Here is a 24,630-nt window from a genome sequence, read left to right as displayed (position 1 = left end):
TACTACACAAATTCAGTAGCAGAACTTATTCATGTATCCATAAATGCTTCCATTAATACTATTTTAATGAAAATTATTATTAATGAAGAAACATGATGAGAAAATACTCAAATTCAGGCTATGAACCTAGTCGTCATTGAAACATCAATGGATTAATGCACATCAGTCCCCAAAAATGCCAATTTAACTATTTATTTCATGGGTTATAGTGTTATAAGTGGTTTCCCCTTGTCTTGTTTTCTTTGCCCAAAGGTTCTCTAGAGCCAAGTCCAGATCTTGTATAAAAATGAGATATTTGCTGAATGTGAACTGAATGATTCATGCCACCCTGGTAGATTGGCTGAAGAAACCGGGTGAGTTAACAGCTGTATGAGTGGTTATAATAGCTTGTGGTTCCTCTTAACTGATGATAAATTAATTTTCTTTGGGATAATGCTGGATCAAGCAGTCTTCAAAACTTGTCTTCCCGAATCATTCTTGGCCACATAAGTGGATCCTTATTAATTTTAGTTAATTGTTAAAGACTTACAGGTTGTAAACTTTGAATGAATCAGATTCAGGTTACAATTTGCAATAGATTCAGTTCTTACCTACCCAGATGTGCAAATGAATTTTGGAAGTTTCTCAGCTAGGGTAAATTTGTTTTTAGAATAGAGCCTATCTGTGTTCTAACTGCAGATAGGTTTAGGTTTTTTTCCCTTCTGATTTTACAGTGATACCACTTTATGGTGTCTAAAATTCTTTTGTGAAGTGTACTGGTAGGATTGCAGCCATCATTTTTTACTTCAAGATCATTTTCTGTCTTTCGAACGCAAATATGATTTGTATAGATCAGTTGTGGGAAGATCTTTCCATGAAACAGAGTTCAAATCATTGCACAGATTTCTAAATTACAGGAAATGTATAAAATTGTGAACTGTGAATGCATTAATTCCCATTGCCCCCAGTCAGCCCCCAACCCCAGCAAGGAGTGCACAGTGAGAAATGCTGTTTCTATGGTAACTGTCTGCCAGGACAGAGTGCTGCAGACTGAAATCCTTCTTAGCAGGCAGAGTAAATGCTTTAATGAGTACTTGGAATCCAATTTCAGACACTTCCATATTCAGGCACTTAAAAATTATGTTTACATTTTATTTTATGTTAATTGTACTTTACCCATGAATAAACTACCCTGGAACACTGCTGGATCATGTGCAGTCTCTTGGACAGAAGGAATTTTGGGAAAAGGCTTCATTGTTTCCTACAATCAAATTTGTCTTAAATCCAGCAATATCCCAGCAAAATACAAGATTTGCAGAGATACTAGGTTCATTAACTTCAATCTCCTAATTCTGCAGGAGTCCCTGGCATATAATTTTGTGTCCACATCAGGCTCATGAGATCAGAAGATGTCTTGGCTGGTTTCTTTTAAGGACAAACTCTGGGTACAGGACTACATTTATTTTTCTACTAAGTGAGGTTTTATTATTTTAAATTTAGTCTGTCCTCAGACACAGAGGAAATTAGGGCTTCATTGTAATAGATTTGTGTTCCCTAAAATAAAAAAAGCTACTGTCCTCTCTCTGTAAATATGGGACTGATGCTTTCTTTGCTTCATCCTGCACCTGCACTGTGTCTTTTAACTCCTGTTTCTAGGAGAAAGATGTTACATGCCCATTGGTTTGTATTAAGAACAATAATTTGGAATCTTTACCACCTTTTTTTTTAAACACAGCAGGAAGTGTGTACAAGTTGGTTAGTAAATATCGATTATAGGTAATTAAGGCTCCCTTCAGTCAATGTAAGGAGGAATAAATTGGAGTCTTAATCAGAAAGCATTTTTTTCCTTGAAAATCTTAAATGGGGTCTATTTTACCATTCACAAATAGTATTGTTTATTCTAGATATTTTCTTAAATAGTGTATGTTGGTGTACCTTCACGCTGTATAAAATAAAGCACCGTGGGTCATCTCCTTGCTGATCATTTTCTATTTATGTGGTTAAAATAGAAATATTTGGAGTCCTTTTCTCCTCTATACTTTACCAAAGAAGATCTGAATAAGGATGATATTATGCAGTGGTCTTGCATATGGAGCACACTAATAGAATCACTCACATATAACACAAAAAAATAATGTGAAAAGTTGATATTTACCAGGGACTAGCATTGTTGTGATGACCTCTGGGGTTTCCAAGAAATCCACATTACTTCTCTGGAATGCCTTGCTGTAATTCATTTGAAGGTGGCTAAATAATTGTGAAAAATAAAAATATAACAGGTTTTTTTAAAGGGGCTTATTTTTTTTTTAATGAGCATAACAATTTTTTAAATGAGCATAAGAAATTTCACAATTAATGCTGTACAGAGATTCTGTGCTTAAAAACTTACAGTGATAGTGGGAGAGGAGACCAGATAAGCTATGAAGTGCCTTCACGATATATTAAACCCAGGTTTTCTTCTGTGCAGCTCGCTGTCAGTCTGATGCTCATCTCTTGGTTGTGACCCAGTACAGTGCTGACATGTGCCACCAGTATTTCTGAGTCTTTGTGATAGGAAACCCAGTAAAACTGGGGGTTTGTTTGAAAGGAAAGCAACAAAGCTGCAAGAGACTTCTCCATCTCCCCGAGAACAGGTTCTCTCTACAGATTCAGAATCACAGGGTTGGTGTATTTGAGTGTTGTAACTAAATGTAGATAAGGACAATCCTTTTGTCTCTACTCAATTCCTTAGTCATCTGCCTGCTGGAGGCTAGAAGCTGGTAGGATGTTTAATAATTTCTATTTTGGGCCCAAAAGAGACACTCTGGGTGTCTGTTGGATGGGTTCCTGTGATGTGGATTGGGAAGTTTTGGGAGAGCTCCCCATAGCTACTGATGGCTGCTGCGGGCTGGCACATCTTTCAATAATTGTGTCTTTTTGTTTTTTCTTCCTTATCATGAAACTGGTGCTATTGCTGTCTTTCTGGTTTTCTGTCTCTGATGAACTAACATCCAACTAATGCTATATCTTTATGTCCTCGCTTTAGTAGTGTTTCTGCTTTGAATAATCACTGTTGTCTTTCTGGCATTTTTATTTTTGTTTCAGTATATTCAAGTTGTTAGCACCTAAAGTATTTTTCTGAAGTATTAATTGTGACATATTTAGCAAAAGATCAATTAGCAGTATTTAAAGCAATTTGTACTCAATCTTTCTACACAACTGATTTCTAACCCTCAAAACTTTATGTATTACCAACAAAAAAAAAAAAAAGGAAAGCCACCATCTAAGTAACAAAGTCCTGACACTTACCTATTCCAGGCATTTCTGTTTTCCCAGAACTCATAAACAATGAAGTGGAAATTACTCGGAAACTTCTGTATGGAAACACTAAAAATTTCACAATAGAACTAATTTAATGAAACAAAACAAAATTATTGGACATATACATTTTATTCCTAACTGTTATCAGTAGGAATAAATGCAGTGATTTTTGAAAAATACTCCACAGAACAAAACAAGAAAATCAAATCAAATGCCAACCCCATTAATAAACTTAACAAATGAGTGATCATAATGATCATATACTTCAAATTATCTGAGCTTTTAAAAATAAAAACCCTTGTATATTTATTTTTGTGTAATATTTTTATGAAATTCATTTTTTATATTGCTCCAATAGTGTAATTTGTCTAAATAAATGCTAAACAGAAAATTAATCAAACAGGGGTTCAGGGAAGATCATCTAATAAATAGAAGTTATCCTTTTGTATGAGAGATGCATCCATCATAGAATTTAGGTGCTTTGAAAGCAAATGGAGCAAATTAAATATACATATTGTGGAGTAAAAAGCCATATAGGCTGACATCTGCTGCAGATACACTTTAAAAATAATATTTAGAGAACTACTTACTTGTTCTTAAGTTATTCAAGTAATAGTTTCTCAGGACTGAAAAATGACCACAGGATATCTGTTGATCCTCTACACAGAACCATCCTACTTATTATCCAGAGCATAAAAACTTTATACTGTGTAGGGTACTTATTCACTTGGGCACTCAATTTGGTGTTTAGATAAATAGCACAGAAAGTATATATGCAGATTTTTCCATGTGCCCAAGTGTGAGATTGCTGACCTCACTAATGATGTGCTTGAAAACTGGTCTCAGCTTATGCTTCATAATGTAGTCAGCAATGTTTTGTGATTTATTGGTTTTCTCCTGCTCTATGTGAAAGTGGAAGGAAAAATGGCAAAAATATCAAAAGCTGTTAGAAAAAACAAGTCACTGTCAATTATAGCTCCAGCAAAACCCATCTGTTAGGTGGCATTACAGACTTAACAAATGCCTGCAAACTTGGGAAAGAAAGTTCCTTTCTTTCACCATTTGTTAACTTGCATTCTGAAGTCATGTCATCTCTCTTCCCCAACAAATCTGCAGTCACAACAGTGTTTTGCTGGATGTTCATTTCTGGGAGGAGGCTGAGAGGATTTCTTATTGGGGTTTTTTTCCTTCTATTTTCCTCATCAGTCTGCCCTTACAAGTGAACCACTGCAGTCACTACAGTGTTTTGCTGGATGTTCATTTCTGGGAGGAGGCTGAGAGGATTTCTTATTGGGGTTTTTTCCCTTCTCTTGGCCAACAAGAGAATTTTATTGTCCTCATCAGTCTGCCTTTACAAGTGAACAAATGCAGAAAGATCACTCTTCTTCCAGCTTAATTTTTCTGGTCTGTGTGAACACTGCTGATAAAATCCTAATTGTGATAATCTCACAGCAACAAGAATCATAAATTAGGGATGTGATAGGCAGTCTTTGACGCCCTTGACTAGATGGGAAGATTCTGTGTCATGTATACATTACAAAAATACCTTTTTCATAATGGTCTGTAGTATGTATGATAGTAGATCTCTCCAGTATGTTAAATTCAGAAATTAAGTACAGTGGTAAATCACTAAAATTTATTCTTAACCCAGCTCTAATGTTTTATTAGTTCTAAAAGGAGCAAAGCAGAAACAGTTTCAGTGAAAATTTTGCTTTTTAATTTTTCCAATTCTTTATTATGAATTAAAATTTTACAATGACAGCCTAAAGAGAAGGTTCTGGAAGCTTCCAAGCAGAGAACTGGCAAACAAGCTGGTAAGTTGCTCCTTTTCCAGGTAAGCATAAATGAAGGATGGCAAATGACTTTTCCAATATAGAATGTCAGCCTAGGAGCTTCCAGAAGTCATGAAGACCTGCAGAGCTAAGAAGCCTGAAAAGATTGTTTAGCATCTTTGGTATGTACAGTCATTTTGTGATAGTACCTAAAATCTGCACATTCTGACATCTCTTTCTAGTTCTAGGTGTCTTTAAAAAGCTCTGTCTTACACACTCACATAACCCACCAAGAAAGGTGTCATAGGTTCTGTCTTCATGAATAATCCAAGTTATTAAAGAAAAAAGACTACATTTCTTCCTTCAGCCCAAGGACAGTAACCCTGTACTTACTGCAAGCAGCCACCTTGAGCAGAAGCAGATTCCAGGTACTGCTTCAGAGCAAGACGGAATTCCTCCACTTTTTCTTCTTTCACAGACATTTGGTGCTGAACGATCATTATGTGCTGGTACAAAACCATGACAATATTACTGCCACAGCTTCCTCTGAATTCCTTGTACTTTAAACTCAGAAAAGTCTATCATGAAACAACAAAACCACAATCATAGAAGAAAACCCACAAAAGTTCCCTTGAAGTTTGCACTGCCTGTTTTAGTGATCTGGAGTGGAGAAGTAGAAATGCTCAAGCATGGCTTTTATGTTTGGGCATGAGTGTCCACTTCAGACCATTGTCCTAACTCTGGAGGAGAGAGTCTTTTCAGAAGAGGGCAAAGCAAAGGTTGATCTTTGAGATGCTCAGTAATAAAGTCAGTGTGTTTCCTTGGATGAATCTGTATGCCAGCAGGGGTGAGTTTGGGATAAGAGACTATCCACACATTCTGCACTGGATGCATTGCTGCTTTTGTTAAGGTGCTTTCATGGCTTTTGCCTTTTAGAGCCCTGACCCTCACCTGACTGAGATGTCTAAGATAGCCCACATTAAGTGATGAATAGAGAGGGGGTCTTCCCTCCATAATTCTGCAGGAAAATGAACAGTCTTTATAAACAGGACTATAGAAACAGTCAGCAATGCATAAGACCTATCTATCCTGAATTAAAATAATTATCATTTAGCTCTTTCAAGTAGTTTATTTATTGATTAATCTATTGAAGCTTGTCACTTTACTAATGGAACATTTAAAGCAACATTATGTGCTTCTTAATGACTACAACATAATTTCGGGTGCAGGTTTTTGACTTGTTTCTGCCTTGATTATGATTACTGTTATATCATGGATTATAAGCAGTCTGTGTAGCAATACTGCATAATCTCATTAAAAAAAAAGTCTAATGCAACTCCTGTGATTAAATTATTTTTTCATGTATATTTGATTTGCATTTTCTTAGGTTCAAATGAATGAATGTTAGGTTCATGAATTTGGGGATGCTAGAGTATCAGTCTTGGGACCTAAACTTGTTTAACAGTAAGTTTATTTCTGGTCACAATTTTGGTTTCATAGATTGTAATGAGCATGAGATACTCTTCCATTTTACCTCAGAGGATTTCCTATACCAGTTTAGGAGGGAGGCAGGCTGTACAACAATGGCTAAAGCATGCATACAGCATTTGGAGCAGAGAAGCTACCACCCCATAAACAATGCCGCTAAATTTGATAAATCTTATTAATTTTTCTCCTTATGTGTGTTAAGGTTTTGGCTCACTCTATAATTTAAAAACATTACAAAAAGTTAATATAAAAGTTTTGCCCACATATTCTAAATTTTGTTCTGTTGTCTTTTGCACAGTGTATTCTGCTAACTAAAATGGATTCTTATCACTGGAAAAGGTGAGGATAAAGTTTTTTAAATGATTTTTTAATGAAAGAGACCACGTGTGCTCTCAGTACCTGGTATTTAAAATAAAATGTCATAATCATTATCTTGAATAGCACTTACAGATCTTGCATTTTCTTCCAAAATTTCCTCTTCAAGTGGCTCAAGCTTTAGGTCCTTTGAGGCAATTGAAAAGAAAATAGAAATTGGAAGAAGAGTCAATAATACAGATGTATTCTGCTCTTACATTTTTTACAAACTATTCCAATAACTAGATCCTGTTCTATCTCAAGAAGTTAAATCCCTTTACTAGTTCTAAGTCAAACACAAATTTTACGAGGTCTTGCACGCCTCAGTGGTTAATTCCAGCCTAGGCTGTCTTGTAAAGTTTTATTTATGGTGCTTGGCAGGTGATTTTTCATTTTAACAAATCTGCTTTTCCCCAAATGTATGTTGGACTTAACTGAGAAAAGACAGACAACCTCTCAAATTGTCACATGGACTGTGGAGATGAGCAAGAATGGTAATTTAAAATTAACTATCTGCTACTATTGTGCAAGCACAAAACTTTGCACAGAAGAAACTTCCCTGCAGGGAATCTGTGGTTGCAAGGGGCTGTTTTCTAGCATTGAACAAGATGTGCATGATGGTCCAAGTCAGGTCTCTGAAGCTGTGTTCAGGCCTTGCTGTGAGAATGGGCTGGGCAGCAGCAAAGAGATGTGTCTGTGAGTACACCTGGTACCCAAACTGGATGTGCACTTCAGGACTCAGTGATTCACACAAACACCAACCAGCAGCACACACAGAATCATTCTTTACTTGCTAGGCACATGCAGTACCTCCTAACCCAGTGCCATTATGATATTCTGAAAAATATCCATGTGCCTGAGGAAAAAAAGCAGATTGATTTGCAATAAGCAGCTGGACCAAAACATGCTCTGTTAGTGGTGTTTCACATCTCACTGAACAGTTCTTGTGCAACAAAGAGAAAAATCTTCTTCCACTCCCAGCGTGGGTGAGGATTGATTAACCTCAGGTAGCAGCTGTTCTGCCAGCACAGATGCTGTACTCGCTGAAAAGCCAACAAGAGATGTGCAGGTAGAATTCAAATGAACAGAAACCTCCATCAGCAGCAGGTGGCAGAGTGAGGCAGGAGTGAAGAATTCAGAAGCTGCTGTGTCATTAAAGTCATGAAATGTGTGTGGGAAGAGAAAGGGAGCTTTATTGTCAGTGCAGACACTTTGGATAAAAAAACTGAAGGAAAAATGTGTATTCCTAAAGTGAAAGTTCACTTTCACTGCCATTTTTTTGGTCAGGAAAGATGGGAAAAGAGAGGAAAGGAATGTCTCAAGGAAGTACTGCAAAGTTTCTCTAAACGTAACAAGAAAATAATTGTGTTCCTTGCCAGTATATGTAAATTTAGAACTTGAGTGAAAATAGACAAATTACAGGACTGATTTGTCATCAAATTCCCCTTTGACAGAACACAGCAGAAGACTTAGACAACACCAAATTACCCTTCACCAGGAAGCTTTCCAGTGGGAACACTGACTCATAACGTGCTAGCCCCCTCTAGGATCAGAAATCAGAACTGTTGGTTCTTCAGTAGGTTGTGCCAGCAGGAGAGCGTGGCTGCACAGACCGGGTGGCTCTGCACGGCCAGCCTGGGTGACCTCTGGGCATGTGAGCACTGGCACCCTGTCCCCATCTCTGGGGACAGAGGGCTCGTGCCCTGGGGGCTTGGCTCTTGAGCCTAATGGAAGTAGCCCAGTGCAGAACAGAAGTTCTGCCAGCCCAGTACCATGCAGCCTGAAAATAAAAATAGATTCAGCTCAGAGGCTTTAAAATACCTTTGCAATCCTACCTCACCTCAGCTGAGAAGTGGTGGCTTCTGAAATTGCCTTTTAGCATGGTTGTGCAATCCTTTCTTATCTTTTTCAGGGCAAAGTCAAAAAGAGGGGTTTTAGTCTGACAGGCAGCTAGTATTTAATGCCTCTCACAGTCAGACATGGCTGTGAGATACAAATTCAAGCAGATGCGAAGTTAGGCAAAGGTGAATGTAGATAGGTTGTCTGCTGGAGAAATTAGACTTATGTAATTGCTATCTTTTATTAATCAAGCTTTATATTAACAAGGAGGTAATTACAGGAGGTCTATGCCCTGCTACTGTTTTCCTTTGGCACCGAGCTCCTTTTCAGACTCAGGTTCTCTGACATTTGTCTGTAGGAAATTTGATTATTTTATAACATCCTTGTTGAAAATTTATTTACCACAAAATGCTTGTCTGCTTTCTTCAATATTTGCACTGCATTATTGGTGAATGCCAGGTTTATTTATTTTTTAAGCAACATTATTTAAAATGTTTTCTTTTGGCATCAGTCCATGTCAGGTGGCAATTGTGGCAGGGCTGCTGTTTCCAAAGCCAAGTGGGGAGTAAAGCCAGACTTACCTTTCATGGTGGACTTTGACATTTCAAAATCCAATTTATATCTATTCACAAAAAGATCAAGTTGCTACTAAAATGTCATTAATGTGTCAACTGGTGTGTAATTGCCTTTCTAAGATGCAGAAATGACCTCTGGCAGGAAGTGGTTGGACAGAGGCTCACGGGTATTCCCTGGCCAGGGCTCACTGCACTGAGCAGACCACGGGGAGCTGTGGAGCATGGCAAGGAGCAGAGTGAGAAGCTGACACAAGTCATGGACAGTGCCACAAGGAATGGCCAAATTTCACAGCTGGTTAAGGAGAAGTGATGCAAGAGACTGTCAGACTGCAGGGATAACCAAAGGGAATACTGGGCTCCTTTTGGAGCAAGGCCAGCAGTGCTGGGGGTGGCCACATGCAGCTAATCAGTAATTAGGCTGAGATAACAGAAATACCAAACTGGGACCAAAGGGGAAAGATAATTAGGGGCAGTTTTTTTCATTTGGGAGGGAGGAATAGCAGAGAAAGGTCAGTATGCTTTTCTTGCTGAGGCCTGTGCCAAGTCACCACCATTTATTGAGATTTTTTTGTTAAAACCTTTACTTAACTATTTTCTTTGCCATTTATTGAGTTTTTTTTTTTTTTTTTGTTAAAACCTTTGCTTAACTATTTTCTTTATGTGTAACTTGATGAAGTCAAGTTGGACTAGTGGTTGAGTAACAGAACACATTTTTCTGCTTTGACCCAAGGTCTGAGCCAGTGCCTGAGTAACAGGTATGGATCCAGCCACAAATGCTAGATGACAATATTCACAGGGGAATATCCTGTGATATTTGGATATATGAAGCAAAGAACAGGATCAGACTGTTTTGTGTCCCTGTGGATGCTGGTGAAGAGACCCATGCTAATGCCTTTGGAGTACAGGCGCAGTCTCACTGCTGGTGAGCACTGACCTGTGGGGAAGAACAGCATCAGCTGCACTGGGACTGGAGCCAGTCCTGGTTCTGAGAGAACTTCAACCCAAAACCTCACCTCTAGTGGACAAGGAGGAAGAAACACCCTGGGTCTCAAAATCCACTCAATTCAGCCACTCCCCTAGTGTGTGTCTGATATTGTCTGTCCTTAAGTAGGGACATTTAATGCAGAGAACAACTCAGGAATTTATAACCTTACTTTTTCCTCTGCTGTTCTCAAACAAACAAAAAAAAATCATCACACAGATGATAAGACAACTTAGGCAACTTTTGAACACCAGAGTAGCAATCAAGTCTGAGGAATAATGAAGAAGAATTTTCTGTACTGACAGATGTGGCTCAGGATTTTACAAGCGCTGGGAAGCCCTGGCATTGTGCATCAAATGTTTGATTTGTCAGACTCCTGGAGGAATCTGCTTTCGTGTGGGAACCACAGGTGGTTTCTGGGCTCTAGGGGCTGCTGCAACCAGCTCCCAAAAAGATTTGCATCAGATTTTGGTTGAACTGTACTGACAAGGAAAGCAGTTTAATCTTTATAAATGAATATTCTCTGATCGAAAGGAGGAAACAAAAGTTTCTGTCAAGCTTTCATGGGAAAGTATAGAGAGAAAGAGAAAAATATCCGATCCTAAAAGGGGAAGGTTGTAGCATGCTCCCCCAAACAAACACTGCTGAATACATTAACATCCTCCAGTCATAGAATAATTCAATTTTTCCCATCTTTATGAAAAGTTCAATCTGTGGTGATGGGAGAAGGAAAGGGAAGCATGGAAAAACAATGTCATGAATAGGAAAGAGGAAGGTGGAAAAAAAAAAGGAGGCATTTAATGAGTGTTAGCTCTCTTAGGTAATGTTGCAACTGGGGCACTGAAAACATTTGTGATTTAAGGACTGCTTTACTGAAAGTGAAAGAAGAAACAGGTGAAAAAGCCTGCACACCTTCTTTTCCAGTCTATCAATTAGCTTCTGCAGTCTGTTTATCTGGATCACCCATTGGCTGTCTTCCTCAATCCAACCTTTGAAAAAGATAAAAGATAAACATTTATAAAATGTTGCTAAGTTGTTGGTAGACAGTGTATTCCTGTATTTTATATTAAAAAAAAAAAAATTACCCTGCAAATTTTTTGGCTTTGTGAAAGATTGTGCTGCAACTAGTTCAATGTTCATTTGGGTGAAACTAAACAAAAGCATGATTTGACTCTATGAATTATTTATTTCTGCTTAAGATAAAATAGAAATTCAATACAGAATGAAAACAACATTCTAGATTAATGCCAGTGCTTTTGAAATCATGCTGGTAATGGAAGAGAGTTCTCCATCTCCACTGCAGGTATATTCCTCTCTTGTGTAGTGACCTGATCATACAATCATAGAAAGGTTTGTGTTGGAAGGGACTACAAAGATCATTGAATTTCAACTCCCCTGCCACGGGCAGGGAACCTTCCACTAGATCAGACTGCTCAGTGCCCCATCCAACCCAATCTGATGTCATATAGCAAGGGTGGATCTAGATAGCACTGCTCTAGACAGGCACAAGCATCAGGGCTATTAAGGTGGTGAAGGGTCTGGAGGGGAATTCACACAAGGAGCAGCTGAGGTCACTTAGCTGGTTCAGTTTGGAGAAGAGGAGACTGAGGGGAGACCTCATTGCAGTCTGCAAATTCCTTGTGAGGGGAAGAGGAGAGATGGGTACCCATCTCTTCTCTCTGGTAGGAGTGACAAGTGACAGGACCCAAGGGAATGTTATCAAGCTCTGCCAGGGAAAAATTAAATTGGGTATCAGGTAAAGGTTCTTCACCTAGAGGGTGGCTGGGCACTGGAACAGGCTCCCCAGGGAAGTGGTCACAGCACCAGGAGTTCAAGAAGCATTTGGACAATGCTCTAAGGCACATGATGTGATTCTTGGGGATGGCACTACAGGGCCATGTGTTGTTGGTGATCCTTATGAAAAAATTAAATTGGGTATCAGGTAAAGGTTCTTCACCTAGAGGGTGGCTGGGCCCTGGAACAGGCTCCCCAGGGAAGTGGTCACAGCACCAGGAGTTCAAGAAGCATTTGGACAATGCTCTAAGGCACATGATGTGATTCTTGGGGATGGCACTACAGGGCCATGTGTTGTTGATGATCCTTATGAGTCTCTTCTAACTCAGGATATTCTGTGATTCTGTGAGTCCCTCTAATGTCTCTGGAAAGTTTTGCTTTACTATGGTCTCGTGAAAAGTGTCTGCCAAATGAAAAGGACAATACTCAAGGAAACAAATATGTGCATTATTAAAGAAGTTCCTGACATCACCCACCATGTAAATATGTACATAAGTGATTCCTTTAAGGAGAGAGGAAGGTTATTTATCAGAAATTGAAGATTTTTCAATAAATGCTCTTGTTATCCACATTCATCAACCTTCTTATTTCCCAGCTGAGAGCTTTTGTGCACTTGCATATATTTTGACTTGCACTTGCATATATTTTGCACATTTTTGCATTTGCATATATTTTGACCAAAGAAAGAAGTCCTAATGCTGAGAACATACCACAGCTGTGGTTGGTAGAGGAGGCAGGGGGTGGCTTTGCCTGAACAGGTACACAGGCTGAAGGAATGTTGGCCTGAGCCTTGGGTGCATATACACACGACAGTGTTGCTCTGCATGTGGGCAGCGGGCAGTAAGCAGGAAGACCAAGTGCCAAGACAAACAAAAACCTTGTGTAGGAAAGTAGGCAGCTGTCAGCTATTAGTAGAGCTGTGGAGGAAAATGTTAGCTCTTTAAGATTACACCAATATAGTAAGTGGATTTGGTAGAGCTTGCATTTGTTTGGGCTCCTTCTAAATTAGGAGTGCAGCTACAAGGCTCTGTGATCTTCCTTGTTAGGAACACAAATTCACAAGAGACCAAACATCATCCTGCATCACTGCTCTCAAAGAACAGCATCATTTGGTGAGAGGCAGGGAGTGAGTCATGAATGTGAGGGACAGAAAGGTCCTCAGCAGAGGGTTTTAAAGGAAGAAGTCAGCACATGGCTGCAAGCAGTGACTGGTCAAGAAGTGAGCTAGACCCACTGCATATTTTGTTGTTTCAGTCACCTTCATGCCGTGACTCTGGGACATGTAACTAAGCACGGAGATGTCTTCACTGCAGCCCCATGCTTAATGTCACTGCTTCCAACAAATCCCATTTACTAAAGTACTCTATCATTTTCCAAACCAGAAATGCTGCTGCAGACTTTATTTTGTATTATCTTAAATATTATTTTCTTTAAGGTTTTGTATTTCTGTTTATTATTTTTTCCCCTCAGCTGAGATGTGAGTCATGGCAGGGAACTCGGTTGCACAAAGTTACAGCCTTCACCTTTTCATTCGTATCTGCAGGCAATACAGATTACCTAAAAAATGTTGAATCAACCCCAAACACACAGTTTGGCCCACAATGAAGTTTTTATCTTTTATAATTTCAAATCTATGGATATGCATTAATTTTCCTCAGTTTTCAGTTAATATCTTCTATATTAAATTGAAATTGTCTTCTGTCAGTAAAGTATTTGAGTTACTTACATGTCTAAATTAAATTTTTGAGAGGAAGATTTGTGTATATTTTTCTGTATATATGTCTATATGTTTAAAATGTGAAATACCATACCTGTGCTAGAATAAGGGTTATTTGATGACAGGCTGTTGTTCCTCTGAAGCCTTCGAGCTAAGCGTTTTCCTGGCCATTGAACTGAGAGCACTTCTGGTTTTGTTGGATCTTTTCTGCAAAGAAACACAGGAGACTTCTTAAGGAAAAATATGTGGGAGAGTTCTTCTCTCTCTGTTCTCAAAAAATGGGCTTCTATGTTCCCTTTTGAATTAAATAAAAAGAAATACCTGTCGGGAGCACTGAATTATTTTCTGGATTTTCACTATTACTCATTAGTTTTGATTAGGTCATTAAACAAGTTAAAAGAAAAAAAAAAAAAAAGAAGAGGGTTAAACTGGCATAAACCTAAGTCTTTGAGGGAGACAAATCTCAAGGTCAGCACCTGTGCATGCTGTGGTTCTGACCTGACCTAAGTAATCATTCACAGTTTCTTCATTCACAGGAGTTTTGTAGCATCACTGCAGAGGAAATGGCATGAATAGAGGTGCACAGACACTGTGCATGTTCGGTGCACCTTCAGACTTTCAAAACCTGATTGATTCCTACAGTCAAGATGCTGGCATAAAACCAAGTATTACTCCTGTACTTCAGGGATCTCAAACCCAACAGCAAAACAAACAAGAAAATTGCATTTCTAACAGAAAAAAAAAAAAAACCAAAACATTTCCAACAGAAAGGTCTTAAGATCTTCTTTGTCCATAAAATACAACAGCTTGCATTTTGCTTTCCCTATTGTCTTTAACAATAACATACTGAAGAAAAAATTCCATATAACCAAGTAACTTTTCAAAAATATTTTGATCCTTGATTCTACAAACCCTCATTCACAGAGATCAAGCTAAAACCCTTGGATGGATGAAGGCTACCCAGGTGATTGAGAGTTTATAGAGCTAGATGTTAAACAAGAATATGGCCATATATTCTAGGAAGAAGCTGTGACAAGCAAAAGCCTGGCTATCTTATTTTAACATTTTTCATTGTACATGGAAAAAAATTATAAAGCTGGAAAAAACAAACAAAACAGTCAGTTGTCTTAGTAATTTCAGAGCTCTTTATATTGCAGTGGTTTGGTTTTTACATTTGGTATTAAATTGTCCAGGGATTTAAAAATAAGTCAGCAGAACCTAGCAGATACTGAAATGATTGTCCTACAGGCAGCCCACCACAGGATCAGACGCATTCCATTTCAGGAAAACTCCTATTAGTGGGTTCCTATAGGGAATATAAAGCGTATCCTTATTTCTGCTGTTATTCCCAGTATCAGATTTCCAGGTGAAATGTAAAGCAGTGGTGGAGGTTTGCCGTGACCTCACTCCTCACCCCCTTCCCTGCAGCTGAAGAGGGCTTTGCTCACCTCTCCTGCCGGCTCTGCTCCTCCGTGGTTTCCATGGCACACTCCAGGGAGTTCTGGAGAGATTGCAGCTGGTTCAGTGTCTCCTTCAAAAGGAAGCGAGTCACAAACTGCTCCAAATTGGAAGCTGCCTGATAGTCCTAAGGATTACATGGAAAAAAAACAAACCAAAAAACCAAAAGGTCAGCCTTTGCTTACTAAGTTAGAAATACACAAGGGAAGGTTCAGACTTCATTCAGGAAGAAGCAGGTAGGATGTTTCCATGTTCATAAATGTAAACCATGCAAGCAAACTTTGCTGATGGACAAAAAGCCCTCTGAATTTCCAGGTGTAGGCACAACACCAGCTCAAACTGAGACTCAAATACACAGTGACACAACACAGTTTCTACTCAAAAGACCCTTTTCTTTACATCCTTAACTCCAGTTGATGGCAGCACCACATTACTTCTGAAATGTGGAAAAGCCAAAGTAAGATTGACAGCTGCAGAACTGAATTTAAAATTTTAATTCAGATTCACTTTTGTAAAAAGATGTTTCTCAAGCCCACTGGCCTGTCTCAGACATTGATTATGGGAACAGTCTTTGAGCAGGGCACATGCTTAAGATACTCCCCTGAAAAATCCCACCAGCAGCTGGCTGAAGGGCTGTGTGAGAGAGGTTGCCTTCTGTATTTAACACTCTTTGACTGATTTTTGTTCCTTTAATTTAATTATTTTTGAAACCATATATCTCTATATATCTATATATCTCTATATTTCACAATTTCATTAAATGCATTTAAATGTAGAGTTTGGTTATTTTATAAAAATAATACAGTTTGCACCTGTATTTAGCAATTTGTATTGTTTCTTTGAATTATGACATTTCCAATTTGTTGTATGTATCAAAAAATATTTATGTTTTTTTGGTGCAGATAATTTCAGAAATCAATTTTTATTCCTGTTTTCTCCCCGGCCCAATAAATCGTATTTCCATGGCTGGGGTCAAATTTGATGTTTCTGGAAAGCCCAAATCTGCAAAAACCCAGTGTGTTCCCTTCCAACCATGCTCATTATGTGATCCTGTGATTTGGCAGTTCTGCAGTAATACATAGGTAATACTTTGTGAGGGCGGCCACCTTTACAATAATATAAACACCCTCTTTCTTTTTTTCTCATTAATAAGTGTAACAGAGAGGATAGAACAGACCTCTAGAGCCTCTGCTTACTGTGCTGAGGTCACATCAGGAACAGAGATAGAAAATAGATTTGCATCTCTTAAGCTCTGAATGAATTTGTTGGCTCCTCACTCAGCTGATCTTGAAAACGTTTGGGCACAATTCCATCTAAAACAGTTTCATAAAATATGAGGTGCTTGCAATGAGAGATTTCTTTAGTCACCACATCTGAAGAGAGATGATGGTCCCCCACCTCCAAGCTTTAAAGACCTGTCACTTCCATGGTGTTGCCTCCTACACTATCTGAGAACCCATTTGAGAATTTTTGGTATTCTTAAGGTATTCCATGTTCTTTCCAATGTTAATTACAGCTGAAATGCCTTTCTGATTTTTAGACTTCTCTTAGATTTTTTTTTCATGTATGTGTTTGCAATCAGAACAGAAATAGAAGATGTTTATAAATTTGAATGTAAAATGAAAGATTGTCAGATAATAGCTTTAAAACCATTTTGGTCTCAAATGAGAGCAGTCTTTCCACAATATCTGTTATTCAGTTAGTTCTTGTTGGAAGACTTCTGCTACAGAAATCTCAGGTGTTAAACCACCCATGAATCATCAGAAGTTACTTATGTAGCCAGAAGCTTTGTGGTCTTCTACATTTACTTATTCTGCCTTCAGACTAATCAGCTGGGAGCCACTTTCCAACAAATAATTTTTCATTGATAAAATTTTAAAATAGATGCTCATGAGAGATTGTCTGTTTACCTGAGGGACTCACCAGTCTACAATGTTTATGGCAATCTTCCTATGATTACTTAATCTTTTTGTGCAATAGGAAAGCTGTTATTTTATTCTTCTAAACTGTCTCCATTGTAATTGATTTAAAATTTCAGTGAACTCTGACAGATCATTTAATTTTCAACAATTTTGATTTTATGGCATGTTAGAACAACATGTGTGAATCTGTGCAGCATGGACATATAACTGAAACCTTTCAGTGGAAATCCAAGGTATACTTTCATTTGTTTTTCAGCTTTTGCCATTGCTCTTGAAAATAAGTGAAGAAATCAACCCAGAACTGACCATTTCTTGTAAGATTTTGAATTGTATTTTAAAATTCTGGGCATCCAGAAAGTAAATATTGCAAATATCTCCATATTGCTTCCTGATGATACTCATAGTAAGTCTGATACAGGCATGCTGAATTACAACCTAAATGTACATCAGCATTGTTTAATTTTGAAAACTGTTCAGGTGGGCTCTCACAGATATGGGGATCATATAAACATCTGTGTAATACTTGTTGCTGTCTGAGGCTTCTGCTTTCTAACTCCTTCAGAAAAAAAATTACCTAGAAAAGTTTTCCGGCATCTAAAAGTTAGTAAGATTATTTTTTCATTATAACTACTCCAAGTTTGTGCATTGCACTGGGATTTAGTCTTTTTTTTTCTTTATATTCCTGTCCCATAACTACTATATTTAAAGGCTTCCCTATGAAAAAGTTCCTTGTGATCTTTAGATATGTCTTAGAGTTACCTTATCAGATTTACAGAGCTATTTTTGAAGATGGGAAAGGTAAGCAGGATGCTAATATCATCTTTGGTGGTCTAGAATTATCAAAGACACTCTCCTTATGTATATTTTACCGAAATACTTGTGCTTACAACTGTTCTATGTGGAGTTACTTAACTGTCTTAATGCATGTAGTTGAGCAAATAATTTACAAATTATTTACTGGGTTTTTTTAAAAGAATTTATAATTCAAGAAATTCTGAGCTCACAGCAATGTTGGGCAGCTTCAACTCCTGCCCAGTGAAAAACAGCTACTACTTGTCTTTCTGAAGTTCTTCAAAGATCATAGAAGAAGGTATTCAGCATATATAAATGATCTGAATAATTGTAATTTAAGTCATAGAGGGAAAAAAATATCCATTACATTCAATTTAAACCTCAAGCCCAGCTCTCAGCACTAAGGAATTAGCAGGCATGCTTTAGTATTGTTTCACCACTCTATTTCCTTTGAAAAGTACCTTATTTTGTATTTTATTAGAGGCACACTGGTACAACAGTTTTGTATTAATTTATTAGGTTTATATTATGGTAGAATCAACTTAACTGGCATGCCCAGCATTTGTACTGCCAGTGCATCGTGCCACCAATCAGTAATGGGACCCATGAATGATGCCTGTACATAAACCAGAAAAATGGCCCATTCCTTGAATTTCATCAGCTGTAAGTTACTGTTCATTAGCATACACATTACACTGCACCACAGTTTGGGCAGTCCAGATGAAATAAGTCTGTGTTAACATATTGTTCTGCTTGTTAGTTTTACTGAGTGTGAATGAATGAGGATAATTTTCCACATTTTCCTCATCAAGAGGCAACTGTGACCTTTGCAAGCAGCAAAGATTTGTTTAATGAAACTGAAAATGCACATAATTAGTGATTTCACTGTAGAAAAGGTGACTGTGGTCTTTAAAAGTGTCTAAAGGCTATCTAGAAAAGTGCAGAAGAGGTTCTCCTTTTACAAAGGCAGAGGAGGCAGGATTTAGCAATCTCCTAGTGCAGTCCCTGGCTCAGGGTTACCAAGGTTCAGCAACTCTTGATCCTCTCAGTCTCTGTGCCAGCCTCAGCCCTCTCCCCTTGACCCTGCTGCTCCATTTATCACAAGAGCAGCTCATTGAGATGGAAAAGAAGTGGGACACTTCTAACTGATATATTACTTAGAAATTTTCTGTTTCCTATTTATATGTCATATTAAACAAAAATTCACAAAAATATTTATGAAATAGATAGACAGAAAATACCCTCAAGTCAACTGAAAAGCAGTTATCACTGAGTAGAACTCAGTAAGAAATAATCTATTTATATTTCCTTTTATCATGGAATGTCTCCTGCCCTGTATGTTTAGATCCCAAATTAGAGGGACAAGGCCCTGGGTTACAACTTTAAATTGAAGATATAAAATTAGTCAGAATAACTTCACTAAAATGAAATCCCTACGAATTAATTCTTCAGACTGTAGGATGAAATCAAAACAGCATCAGAATAAAATCATAATTTCACTAGAAATATTGAGAGATGCTCAATGTACTGACATCACACAAATGTAACTTTTACAGCATCCTCACTGTAAAAGTGATCTAAAACAGGATGTGCCCAATTATTAGATTCAACTTGGAATATGGTACAAGTTTTACAAGTTTAGCAAAATATTATATTTAGCATAAATTATGTGTTTAAATTCTTTGGAACAGTGACAATTTCTGCCAACTATCTGCTGTGCTGACTTAGCAGCAATGAAATAAAATAGGCAGTCATGGCTGATTAGAAAGAAGATTGTCACATATTTGTAATAGCATCTCTCAGAACAGTCTATCACTCCCTGGACTGGGATTACTGAAGGAGTAATGCACTGTTGTTGCAATAATAGGGTGTACAAAATTCATGCATGGGTAAAAAGTAACTCCTATTTGAGTGCTATTAGGTGCATCAGATAGCTTAGAGACAAGAAACAGTTTTGGCTGTGTTTGACATTAGCAGGTAGCAGGGAAATGTGCAACACCCTTGCTCCAGGGAGAAGGCTGCACTGCTACACACAAAACATCAAAGCCTCTGGTAGTTTTGATAGGTATCAAGAGGAGAATGGCTAGTTAAATGTTTATTTTTCTGCTGTGAAGTAATTTCTGTTTAGAGGTATGAATATTAAATTAATGGGGTTTTTCTTTTGTTTTATCTTTATTTTTGACCAAACACATCTTCTCTGCTGCTGGGAAAAATTTGAGCATTGTATCTTTCTGACCCAGTAGGTATAAAACTTCCACAAAAAAAGATCAAAGAAGTTCCCAAGAGTTTTCATTACTCTGATAAGAAGCTAGAAGAGGAAAGGCATGAATGTCTGGAATATCCTTGCATGACTCCTCCGAATTAATTGCTTGCAGCTTTTTGAATTTATCTTAGTTTGATTTGACTTTCACTAACAGTCACAATCTTAAAAATAAACAAAATTAAAAGTCCAAAACAAAATTTAATAAAATTGCCAGACAAAAATAACTTTTATTTGTAGGGTCCTCTCTGCCTTGTAGCAGGGTGGAACTGTTGACATATTTAGCATTATCACCAGCATTTCTCTCTTCAGTTGAGAGACAGTCAGTTCACTTACTGACCAGAACAGGCTTCTCAGGAAGTGGTGGAGTCATCATCCTTGGACTTATTTAAAAGGTATGTAGATGTGGCACTTGGGGACATGGTTGGGTGGTGGATTTGGCAGTATCAGGAGGTTAATTGTTGGGCTTGATGAATTTAAGAATTTTTTTCAAATTGAATGATTTTAAACCTTAATAATGCCATGATTTTTGATTGACATAAAAAATAGCAATAACTCTAAAGGAACAAACGAACTGTTTTCCAAATCAGTGCATGAAAATTAATAGTCAGGATAAACAGAGCAATACCTGTTTTTCTTAGGCAGCAGCTATTCACTGCATCAATTCTGTGAAAGGTGCATTTGTAAAAAGTGTCATTTCAAAGAGAGCAAGACTATATTCTGTGAAAAATGTTAGTAAATTCTAACCTCATGGAAAAATGGGTGCTAGCCAATTTAACACCGTTTTTGTGAAAACAAAAAGGCAATAAAAAACTTCATTTGTGCTCAAATACAATTTCAGTTGTGGAACACCATTGTAAACAAATGCCTATCTAACTTTCTTCCCAGATAATTTGTTTTGTGATAAAATTTACGTAAATACTACTGTTACTACTAGTTAAATATGCAAGTAAAAAAATCTAGGCATTCCGGTTTATAATGGGTATCAACCCTCAAGATTGCAGTGAGTAACATAATTACCATAAATGCACTATCAGTAACTGAATTTCAAGCCCTGTGTTACTCTCTCAGCTCTTATAATCTTCCCTTTTACTTTACAGGCTCCTATTTTTAGACTAATCAAGATATTTTCAAGTAATGATAAGGCTGCACTGACTTTGTTTAGCTTTGGGGTTTTTTGAGCAAAGCAGAAAAATTAATGATTTCATAGAAGCAGATAATTAGACATGCTGTGTTTGTCATTAAATCCAGCATCCTGCTGTTGCACACCACACACCCCCCTTTCTATGTTTTTATAAGCAACATGTGAAAAGCAGTTAGGGTTTTTTTTCTCCCAGAAGACTTGGAAGGCTATTCAAGAACTTTGTAGCTCCACTGAATAATTGTCTTGTTTTCATCCTAAAATTAATATTTATGTTTTGTGTATGTAAATACTGCATGAAAATCAGTCTTAAATAAATCAGTTTTGATCACTACTGCTCAAATGCATTTTGCTAGTTTACCTAGTCTGGTCCCTTGCTATCACAGATAGATCATTAGGTATCTTTCATAAAAGAGCTGCAAAGGAGGAAAGAAAGTCCCTCCACAGCAAAGAAGCAGATTTTACAGAGTCTGAAAAGGAGAAAATTTGCAGTGTTCCATCCCTCTTTTCCTGTGTTGTCTGCCATTCCTTTCCATGCAAGCCTGCTGTGCTTCTGTCTCCAAAAAAGAAGAGCTGTACCTCAGTATTTACAGGAATTGTGTGCACTCAGATGCCATCACTTTCCTTCCTGCTGTAAGGATATAGCACAAGGAAACAGTACTGAAACAGAAAGACTGTAGCTCATCTTCTGGTTAGATGAGGTTTGTATTGAAGTATATTGCTTCCAAATGCAACTCAGTCTTTTCCCTGCTGAAAGGTGTTCCTGGAGAAATCTAACTCTGTGTTTTTAGCTTAACACCTCCCAATGGAGCATGAATGGTTTATGGTTCCTACACTCCCAAGGGCTTCCCAGGTGCAGTTTAGTTTGGTTTGACAGGAGGGATCTGGCCCCAGAACAGTGAAAGGAAGTCAAAGCTTCTTGAACGTGCTAACACACTGAAATGTTTTCTGCCACAGATGATGATGGTTTCACTTTCAGACAGCAGAGGACTGGAAGGCTGGAGAAAGCAGTTCAAAAAAGCTGTGCTGACAGCTCTTTCAAACAACAGAGGGCAATAAAGTACACAGAAATCATGCTGTCTGGATCATTGGAAACTGACTCAGCCAATGTAGATACACTGTGTGCTGGTCCCACAGTGCAGGTCTTCAGTTCCAGAATTCTTTTCTATGTATGAATTTTCCAACTTTGAAGACAGTAATAAATGCTGCTACAACTCAGTGACTGCTCAAGGGACTCAGTGGCTGCAGTGGCAGAATGGTGACAAAGTTCTATGCTGTACTAGGAGAGGAGATCTAAGTCTTGCCTGAGATGCAGGTCAATGGCCATTTAAAACCACACTAACCATTTCTGAGCACCTGTTTGCATGTGCAGGGAGTCAGCTTGAGCTATGAGCTGCCTCACATCTTGTGTGTCACTGGTGATGATCATAATTTATTATGCTATCTCAGTATGCTAATTAAATTTTGCTGCACATCCAGCTCTGATTTTAGATGTCTGAAGTCCAGATTTTAGACCATGAACTTAAGTAAAACTTGAACTATTTAAGGTAGAAATTTTAATATTTGCACTCCAATGATTTTTCGGATAATGAGGTCATGTAACCAGTTTCCTGAGAACTGAGTTCCTGCTGAAAACAATCCAAACTTTGAATTGAAAATTTAATTTCCATACAAAGATGTAGTGCCTGAGTATATCCTTGGCAGAAAGTTCTATTTTAGAATATTTGAGAACACCTTTTTTGTTTGACTGTGTTCACACAGAGTTTCTACTAAATGGAATTAAAAATGCTTTTCCAGTTTTACCCTTGCTCTATTTCTGCCACCTCCAACAAATAGTCAGCTGAAGTATTCCTGGAAGACAGAAAACCCATTAAGCTTAAATCCTCAGTTAAGAAAATAAAATTCAAAGAAATTGTAGTTGGATTATACTTTAGATGGGTTCTTCAAGTAGACATATGAAACACTTATTAATATTCCAGATTTTCTTATCCATATTTCTAGTCAGGCCAGTACATATCTTTTATAATCTCATTACTCTTCTGGGACTTATCCTTGCAAATAACTTCTGAAGTAATTCTTAAATGCTGTCTTTTATTTACTTCCAGTCGTTATGAGATGATATCCTGCCCTTCAGCAGGAGTATTTTATACACATGGCTATTTTTTAAAAATTATGCATAGCTAAAATGAACCAATCTGTTGCTTTTTAATATCCAGCTCAACAGTGAGTCACTGCCTGTTCATTACGAATGGAAGATGCACAGCATGAATGAACAGACATTCAGCTTCCTGGCTCAAACTCTAAATAAATAAACTACACTTTTGGGTTTTTATTTTGGCAGGTCATGTAAAATGTATGAGTACTTTACTCCTGCAAACACCTGAATACCAAAGATAACAGCTTCATTAAAGAAGCACAGCTTTCTCCACATTGATCTTCCACTGATTGACTGAAAAAAAAACAACAAGGTTTTTTGACCCCAGGGGATCTCACTGAATAATTCTGGCTGAAATCTCTGGTTTTGATGACTAGCCTGGTATGAATCTGTGGCTGGGTTTCGAGGATCTGGGTTCACTTCCCTCACCTTTTGAAGCTGTTCCACCTTGCACAGGACATTTAACTGTTCAGCCAGGGAAGAGGAGCAAATCACCTGAGGTACTGATGCACTTTTGGTCAGCCACACAGCTGGGATGTGGTCTGAACACAGGAGCAGGTACAGCCACAATCAATTGGGTGCCAGGTGGATTGGCTGTCTGGCATATCCTGTAGCAGTGCCACATCCTGGTCAGGTGTGCAGGTGGATAAACCAACCTTCTTCCCCTGAGAAACATCTCCTCCCTCCAGGGTACAGGTCCCCTTGCTCTGCTGGTGAGCAACAGCCCTAACACCTCCTCTTGGCAGGCTCTGTGACCACTGCTTTTGTTTAAAAGGCCTCAAATAGAAATGAAATCTTGTTCTTGGCCAGGAGCTTTCCCTCAACCCACCAGGTTATTTTTTCAAATTTGGTCTGTTTCCAAATGGTGGTGTTGACACTCACCCACATTTGGCAGGGGACATAGAACCCTCTTCATACAAAAATGCAAAGAACATTCTTTAGAGCATTCACAAAGATTTTGGCTGTATCCAAACTGTAATAGTTTGCAGATAGGACTTTAAAGATTTCGTCTATAACCATTTTGACAAGCATCCTACTGGATTTTGCTGCAAACCTGTATATTTGGCCGAACTTAAATACGAATTAGTAAATTCTGATAAGA

At 38.0% G+C, this 24,630-nt stretch overlaps 1 protein-coding gene across 1 annotated transcript in view; it reads right to left on the bottom strand.

Annotated features, from left to right (window-relative positions):
• Positions 1 to 24,630, bottom strand: part of NECAB1 (N-terminal EF-hand calcium binding protein 1) — a 53,752-nt gene that overhangs the window by 1,067 nt on the left and 28,055 nt on the right. The window contains exons 6-12 of the mRNA XM_039706373.1: positions 15,249 to 15,385; positions 13,895 to 14,007; positions 11,202 to 11,278; positions 6,988 to 7,041; positions 5,445 to 5,557; positions 3,268 to 3,345; positions 2,135 to 2,226 (exon numbers count right to left, since the gene is read on the bottom strand). Coding sequence (XP_039562307.1) covers positions 2,135 to 2,226; positions 3,268 to 3,345; positions 5,445 to 5,557; positions 6,988 to 7,041; positions 11,202 to 11,278; positions 13,895 to 14,007; positions 15,249 to 15,385 — 664 coding nt within the window. The remainder of the gene's footprint in view (positions 1 to 2,134; positions 2,227 to 3,267; positions 3,346 to 5,444; positions 5,558 to 6,987; positions 7,042 to 11,201; positions 11,279 to 13,894; positions 14,008 to 15,248; positions 15,386 to 24,630) is intronic.

The sequence above is a fragment of the Passer montanus genome, unplaced genomic scaffold, assembly GCF_014805655.1.
Source record: "Passer montanus isolate IOZ18808 unplaced genomic scaffold, ASM1480565v1 scaffold19, whole genome shotgun sequence".
Taxonomy (NCBI): domain Eukaryota; kingdom Metazoa; phylum Chordata; class Aves; order Passeriformes; family Passeridae; genus Passer; species Passer montanus.
Note: the sequence above shows the minus strand (reverse complement) of the source record. Positions and strands in the feature narration are given on the sequence as shown.